Source organism: Triticum dicoccoides, chromosome 2A (genome assembly GCF_002162155.2).
Source record: "Triticum dicoccoides isolate Atlit2015 ecotype Zavitan chromosome 2A, WEW_v2.0, whole genome shotgun sequence".
Lineage (NCBI taxonomy): Eukaryota > Viridiplantae > Streptophyta > Magnoliopsida > Poales > Poaceae > Triticum > Triticum dicoccoides.
The window spans coordinates 753,890,685-753,898,635 of record NC_041382.1 but is presented as its reverse complement, the minus strand read 5'-3'; the positions used below and the strand labels follow the sequence as shown (position 1 = coordinate 753,898,635).

At 46.1% G+C, this 7,951-nt stretch overlaps 2 protein-coding genes across 4 annotated transcripts in view; both read right to left on the bottom strand.

The window, feature by feature from the left end:
• Nucleotides 1-2,708: 2,708 nt before the first annotated feature.
• Nucleotides 2,709-6,386, bottom strand: LOC119356967 (G-type lectin S-receptor-like serine/threonine-protein kinase B120). Of its 2 annotated transcripts, none has more exons than XM_037623950.1 (7): nucleotides 5,029-6,386; nucleotides 4,445-4,570; nucleotides 4,181-4,362; nucleotides 3,897-4,107; nucleotides 3,539-3,776; nucleotides 3,309-3,462; nucleotides 2,709-3,202 (listed from the first exon to the last, which is right to left on the bottom strand). In XM_037623950.1, the coding sequence occupies exons 1-7, from the start codon at nucleotides 6,350-6,352 to the stop codon at nucleotides 2,900-2,902; spliced, it is 2,538 nt and encodes an 845-aa protein (XP_037479847.1). In that variant the 5' UTR covers nucleotides 6,353-6,386; the 3' UTR covers nucleotides 2,709-2,899. The 2 variants fall into 2 exon arrangements, with proteins under 2 accessions (XP_037479847.1, XP_037479849.1); XM_037623952.1 differs by having other exon boundaries at nucleotides 3,375-3,462.
• Nucleotides 5,860-7,951, bottom strand: part of LOC119356965 (G-type lectin S-receptor-like serine/threonine-protein kinase B120) — an 8,098-nt gene continuing 6,006 nt past the window's right edge. The window contains exon 9 of one of the 2 annotated variants that reach the window (XR_005172101.1): nucleotides 5,860-5,973. The gene's annotated coding sequence lies outside the window, so the exon portion shown is untranslated. Of the gene's footprint in view, nucleotides 5,974-7,047; nucleotides 7,157-7,951 lie in introns of those variants that run through there. The other variant, XR_005172099.1, reaches the window with a different exon arrangement.

The following is a 7,951-nucleotide window of genomic DNA, read 5'->3' as shown; positions in this document are numbered from 1 at the left end:
GCAGCCTTGTCCTTGGACCTGGCAGCACCGTGTGCTCCCTCGTCGACGCCCGTTCTTCCGCCGGCGTCTGCCCCATCAGCCGTTTGCTCCGGCGGTGGTGGGTTCGGCGCGGATGGAGCAGCCGCTTCCGAAACCTTCTTCTTCGGCGGCATGTCGATGAAGATGATGAAGATGTCGCTCGCGTGAACGCCGGATCTGGTTCACACAACCTCGACGCCCCCTACCTGGCGCGCCAAAGATGTCGGGGGACTAATCCACGAACACCTATGGGACCGGCGGACCGAGTCCCTTTCGGTTCGGCGGGGGCGGAGGTCGTGCAAAGAGCGGATCGAGGCGAAGCACACGAACGGTTTACCCAGGTTCGGGCCGCACGGATGCGTAAAACCCTACTCCTGCTTTGTGGTTTGTATTGAGTTCTTGCTCGGGAGCGTGGAGTGCTACAGTACACACCAGCCGCTAACGAGACCGAGCGTGAGTGTTCTGTGAACTAGCTTTTTTTCTACGTTGCGCATGGGCCTCCTTTTATATGCTCAAGGGGTCACCGACAGGTGGCAACGGAGACGAAGGGTAAAATGGAAAGGTGCTGCGGTAGGTACAACTCCCTGCTACAGTGCATCATACCTAACCCTGACGGCAGGGGACAAGGGCATTAAATGCCCGTCTGTGTCGCCTAAACAGTGCAAAAGGGACCGTCAGGGACGCCACTGCTCGCCACGGTGGCAATCTTGTCAGCGCCGCTCGCCACTGCGCACCGCTGGCTGCACAGCCTCCCGCCACGCACGCCTGGAAGGGTCCCAGAGCGACACGTTGGTGGATGTGCTGGAGCGCGTGCACGAAGTGGTGGCTTGCCGCGGCAAGCGCCTTGCCGCGGTCATTATCTTGTCGCGTTCGGGAGCTTGTCGCTCACCGGGCCTTGCCGGGACGCGAGGCGCGCCGCGGCAAGTTCCTTGAGATGCCTTAGGTGGCTTTCCCGGCAAGCTCCTCTTGCCGGGGTCTTGTCTCCTTAAACGCCATGCCTTGGTTGGCCTTCCCGGCAAGCTCCTCTTGCCGGGGTCTCGGTTTGGATACTTTGTTCTTGAATGGCTCCAAAGGAACCACGGAGGACCTTGGCGGTCACCCGGCAAGCCTTGCCGCGGGATGCTGCGACTGCCCGTGCACAAGTTCGGGATACTAGGGTATTCCTATTCTAGTACACCGACACCAACATTTTTGAAATGTTTTGTGAGTTTTTTGCAATATATATTTAAATAAAATATTTGAGAGTATAAACGAAATTGCAAAAATAAAACAAAAAACAAAACAGAAAACGTAAAACGTCAAAAAAAAAGACAGAAAAACAGACTGTGACCTCGCTCGCGCGTGGGCTGACCCATATTGGTTGCCCGAGTCGGGAGTTATAGTCGCTGAATGCGAGGAATAGGGGCTCCCGTAAAGAGCGGCAGATAGGACTCGAGTGCCAAAAAACATGAAATATTGGAAAGTTTTGGCTCCAGGGAGCATATGCTCCTGAAAAAACATGTAATTCACAATAATAAATAAATAAATCTGAATTTTTTGTAGATGTTCATGTTCGTGTAGCAAGCCTGCTTGACAATTTTCATGCGAAACGGGATAACGCTTCTTTATTGGTAAAAAACAAAATTAAAAGTAACATTTGGTGTTTGATTTTTTTGTTTTGTTTTTTGTACAAGTCATAATGCTTAACCATTTCCCCTAAAAATTTGCTGGTAGTATTTGGATGTGATCATGAACACATTTTTTCTTCCCGATTTTTGTGACATTAAAAAAGAACATTTTTCACGCGCAGGAGCATGTGCTCCCAAATGCCAAACTAGATTTCCATAAAATATTGTATTTTTTAATACTCCCTTTTTTTATAATACTTTACTGCCAAACAAAACCTTACTCTACTGGTCACCAGTGTGATCTAAGTTTTTCTTGGTTTTGTGCGTTGACCATGTACTGCTCGTCTGTGTGGACCATCCAAAGACCATTGATTTTCAGCTTTTACCTTCTGTTGATTCGATTCCTTCTTTTATTTTATATGATATTGTTTCTCTCTTTCCATTTTATTTTTTATTTCATGTTTTTCTGTTTCTTTTTTACATATTATTTTTCATTTCCCCCTATGTTTTTTTATTTATTTCCATTTTATTTCTTTGTTCTTGTTTTATTTCTTTATTTTTTTTCTTTTCCTGTTTTTCTTTCCTTTTCCTTTTATTTTATCCATTTCTTTTTTACTTTTTGTTTGCCCTTTTTTAGTTTTATTTAACTACTAACAATGTAAAAGCAAATGCATATATATATATATATATATACATACTTGAGCGTTTTCATATGCATATGAAACATTTTTTTAATTAACACAATGACCATTTTTAAATTTATGTTCAACACTTTGTTAATACAAGCTGAAATTATTTTAATACATGTTGATTGTTTATACACTCTTTTGAGATATTTTTAATACACATTGAATATCTTTTCTCATGCATGACGAACATTTTTTCATATACCTGAACCATTTCTGAATGCAGGCTGAACTTGTTTAAATAAATATTGAACATTTTTTAAACTACATGAAAGAATTTCTTAACCCAAAATATTGTTTCCAATTATTTTTTAGAAAATAAATAAAATAGCAAAAAAGGGTGAACATGTATATATAATGATAAATAAATAGAAAAATACCAAAATAAGAAAAGGCATTTATCACACTTATCGTTCAATTAATTTGACAAAAAATTCTCAATCCATGTCAACGGTACAACCCAACAAAAGTGGGCTTAATGCCATGGCCAACAAGGAAAAGAAGGACACAAATCTTCCATAGAATACATTCCTTCAAATATAAGTAAATCTTAGTAGCTAGTAGGAATGACACAGTTACATGAGCCAGTTATCGTCCTTCTAGTGCCGTAAGGCTCACGCCATTGGCAGAGTTTTCCAGGTCTTCTGTCGCATCACTGGTTTCGCAATTTATCTGCGCGAAATACATAGGTTGCCTCGGCGCTGCGCGAGGCATGGCTTCACTGTCGAGCATGGACACAACGGATGACATGTGAGGCCTAGCACCGGAGCTGTCCTGGACACACAAGAGCCCAACATGGATGCACTTGGACACTTCATCAAGCGAGTAGCTCTCCGTGATGGCTGGGTCCACGAAATCCTCCACTTTGCCATCTGCCCACAAGTTCCATGCCTGAAACATAATGGCAAAATTTGTAATTTATATTTGCTAATACTGCATTTCTTGTTGAGTTATTAGAATCTGAAGAATTTTTCATAACACAGTATGTGACACTTACAAATGATATGAGATTTGAAAAGTCCATCACAAGATGATGTGGTGAACTGATCTTTAATCCACTTACAATCTCTAGTAGCAAAATACCAAAGCTGTAGGTGTCCGACTTGACGGAAAAAATGCCCTCCATCGCATACTCAGGCGACATGTACCCGCTGTTTGAAAATTTTGAGCTATTTCAGGCTTATAAATTAAATTTTCAGACCAAGGACTAGTTGAAGAAGTACTTACTACGTGCCAACAACTCGTCTGGTACTTTCTTGTTGTTCGTTGCCCCCAAAGATCCTTGCCATTCCAAAATCTGATATTTTTGGGTTCATCTCCACGTCTAGCAGGATGTTGCTTGGCTTGAGGTCTCTATGGATTATAGTCGTTCTCGAATCTTGGTGGAGATACATAAGTCCTCTAGCTACCCCTTTGATTATGTTGAACCTCTTTGGCCAATCAAGCATAAACTTCCTTGCAATATCTGCCAAGAACAGGACATGCATTTACATGAGTGCAAGGCATAAGCCGTTCAGACAAGTAAGTTTGCTTGGTCAATTCGAGATTACTTTCGATAGTATGGGATTAGAAGTTTAGAACATACCAAAAAGAAACTGGTCCAGGCTTTTGTTGGGTAAGTATTCATAAATAAGCAACTTCTCATCCTCATGAATACAACAGCCAAGAAGTCTAACTAGATTCTTGTGCTGCAATTTGGCAATAAGAACCACTTCATTTCTAAAATGCTCTATCCCCTGATCAGAACCCTTGCTAAGCCTTTTAACAGCAACTTCCTTTCCATCTTCTAGTATTCCCTGTGTGATTTCATAATTATTGAAACAGATTTTCCAATGTTGTAATTAATTGACAAAGTCAAAGTTTTAAAACCTTATAGACTTTGCCAAAACCTCCTTTTCCAAGTACGTTTGTGTCATGGAAACTGTTTGTTGCAGCAGCAATGTCTTCGAACATAATAGACTGGAATTCTAAATTTTGATCCCAAACTTCTTGCGAAGTGCTCAGGTGTTTCAGGGCCGGTTTTTTCAGGGTTTCCTTGTTTACTTGTATCCCTGCAGAAATATCAGTAACATCAATACTCGACACTTTTACATGAAAGATCATATCAGAGTAAACTGGAGTCCCTTGTTCTACCTTTTTGCTTGCATATGCAGACGAGATATATGCATGTGAGTGTCAGCAGGAATGTTATAACTGGAAGTGCGATCTTGAATACCACACTGACACCGCTCTTCGTGGTGTTTACTGCAGAACTGTGTTCTGTGAAGGAGATGATAGCATAGATTGAATGAGTATAACATGTGAGAGTATGAATTTATCCTTTTCTCAATGAGTATAACATAGCATCAATTTACTTGAATTCCTATATAATACCAAAGCAGATATTGAAAATCTATCTCAATCCATCAAAGTTTTAAATGGCATGCTATATCAGTGCTATAGTGTTTGGTGGGACATCACGCTAACGACGTCGTGTACAACTTAGCGGCTTTAGCGCGCTATAGCGCCATTTAGTACGCTAGTGAGGCTGCCACTATTCCTCATATCCCATTATTTAAAACGTTGATCTCAATATAATTACAGATTTTGTTTCAAAAGTTAAAATTTGCAGACAGCAAAAGTAACTGGCTAGCTTGACTGTTACAAATGTGCACTGACACAATTCTGGAAGAAATGCAACTGATGAGTTTGTTCAGTGGTAACGACACAATACGTACCAGGAGAGCCAGCAAGCCGAATGTAGAGGTTGCCACCAAGCATACCGGCCTTCTCAGAGTCAACAAGCTCCCCTGTCCAGATCAAGCATCTTGATGGGCCACCAGTTGCGACGATGCTGCTCAGGTTGGTGTAAGCGTACGCAGTGCAGGAGCAGTCACGCTCACACTCAGCAGTGCACTCCTCGAAGCTTCTGTTCCTCACATACACAAACTTGTCAGGCACCTTCATCTCCGGCAAAGTCAAGAAATGGTCGCTGCGGCATGTCAGGTTTTCCTTTCTCACGCATCCTCGGGAGGGGTTGGCGCTGAAGCCGTCTGCCGGCCTGAACCCATCGAGGCACTTGCACTCGCCGCTGATCTTGTCAAACATGTCGCAGTAGCCGAACGGACCACACGAGCCATAGTGGCGGCAGCCATCATCCGGGCGCTTGAACAGAGGCACCCATGACCGGCCAGTCCAGATCCTGAGCATCAAGTCGCCATTGTAGTCCAGCTTCCAGTGCGATCTCCGGGCAGAGCTGTTACCCGTGTTGTACGTCGAGTAGATGGTCTCCCCGTCATCGACGTTCTGGGACCACATGTATCCGTTCTTGTCCGAGGCTTGTGCACCGTTCCACAACCCGCTGCGCCAGTACTTGCTAGTCCCGCGCAAGGTGAGGATCTGGAGGCCTGTGCCGGGGTCACGGCTGAGCAAGAATTTCCCGGGGGACGGATCCAGAGGACCTTTCCAAGCAACGAGACGCACTGCTGTGTGGGTCTTGTAGTTTGCCCACAACTTGAAGCTGGGGAGGATGGTGTCGGTCGGGTGATCATAGCTCTGCCATATCTGCGTGAAATTCTGCAACTGGACGACAAAGTTCCCCGCCTCCAGCAGCAGCGCCATGGCACCATCACCCCCGGAGGTGACCTTGTTCGTCGTCCTCCAGAGGATGTGGCCTTCTGAGTCTGACAAGACAAGATCAGAGGTGTTGGTGAGAACCAGCTCCCCAGACAAACCGCTGCCGATAGGATTGTCACGGTTGGCCACCCACACATATGTCCTCTCCGGGATGTCGTGGTACCATATGCCTACATATGAGTTTGCGGCGGTGGAGTTCTCCGGGTCCAGGGAGAAGAAGCCTAGAGCGAAGATGCCATTGTTTGAGACGAGCTTGTCGCCCGGCAAGAGTGGCTTCGCGGGTGTGAGGCGGTCATCAGATTCACAGAAACATACCAACAATAAGAGGGTAAAAATGACACGGAGAGTCATGCTACTGAGACTTTCTTTCACATATGCTTGTGAAAGAAGAGCAAAGTAAACAGTTTGTGCTGACCACAGAAGCATGAGAACCAGTTTGCCGGATGTAATTTCAGGCTGAAGGGTAGGAAACTGCTGTGGAAATTAGCCGTGGGAGATTAAAGATCAAGAAGTACTATATCAATGTGTTGACTGCACCATATAAACTGAGGAACTAAGCTCTCGCCACTCGCAACCATCGGATTGACCGGACACCGGAGTCCGTCAAAGTCGTTGGGGACAGAAATATGCTATGGTTGAGAAATGACAAGTGCGCACAGAAGACGAAAGGACCGGGTTACCGTCAGGTGGAGCTCGGACGCGGTAGTCACTCGCAGCGAGGCGGTGTCGGAGGCGGGGGAGCCGGCCGGGATCAACCGGCAACGGACGGCGGAGGCGAGAAGGGGAATGGGGGCAGAGCTCGCGAGCAAACAGAGGGAGAGTGACAATGGGAGGGGAAGCACAGAAGCAAGACGAGATGTGTTTTTACTGGGTGCGTGTGCCTTTTCTTATACCGCAAATAATAGCAACCTGTGCAGCTGACCGAGTGATATGAATGCACATAGTGGTACAACAGTTTACACGCAACTACCACCCCTCCACCCTGATCAATGCATGCTCCAGAGCCTGCATCTCGCCAGTGTACTACACTGCAAGGCCATTTCTATGGCTGCTCCTCGCCAGTGCAGCATCTTCAATCATTCATCAAGTCTTACGTAGACCTTAGAGCATAGTGTGACGTAGGCGGACCATAAGATCGGACTTTGCATTTGGCCTACTGTATGAAGTCCGCAGACAGCGCCGGGCACCTCTCACTTGTCCGCGTCCACAACCGTCACCTCATATTCAAACCTTCAAATTCATATAATCTCATGCAACATAGATCAAACGACGTATTCCATAGTTCATCATTACACATACCATCAGACTACCAAAATTAATTAGGCATATGTTCTATTATAAAAAAAAAACAGGGTTATAGAGCAAGTTCATCCACGGCCGCCCTTACCGTCTGGTGGATGGTAGTGCTCCCAAGACAACATAGGGGCCTAACGCGGCACACCTTCGTCCTCTCACGGTGGGCATGCCATGCCGCGACCTTGCTTTTCCGCCATAGCTGGAGCATCCGGAGTATCCTTGGTCATGTGCATTGGCACCACTGACCTCAGACTCGAAGCCAGGCGGCATGGGGACAAAGACCTAGCATCGGGGTTGCTCGGATGCCACAGGGCAGTCCTCAAGGGTGTACATGTACCTCCAACCGCCCTCGCCGGCGCCAGATTCAGAGCGGACACGCGGCTCGAGCCGCCAACAGGCACATTGCCGCTGCTGGTTCTAAGCCCCACCAAAGCAGGAATATCCTCCCGAAACCGGTGGTAAGCCAGTCGGACAGCTATCTGTTCCTCATCCATGCAGAGGATAAGGTCCAGTCGTTGGATCCAAAGTTATTGGACATAGATCCGATGCCCCGAAATGCCGAAAATGGCGAAAGATCATTGGAGAGGAGTTGGGCAGAGCGGACTGAAAGTGAAGTGAAATGGAGTGGAGTGGAAAATGGCTAGGGTTTGGTCCGGATGTGGATATGGATGGGGTATTTTTGGGATCGGGGTGGAAGGCCACCAAAGCTGGAATATCCTCCCAAAACCA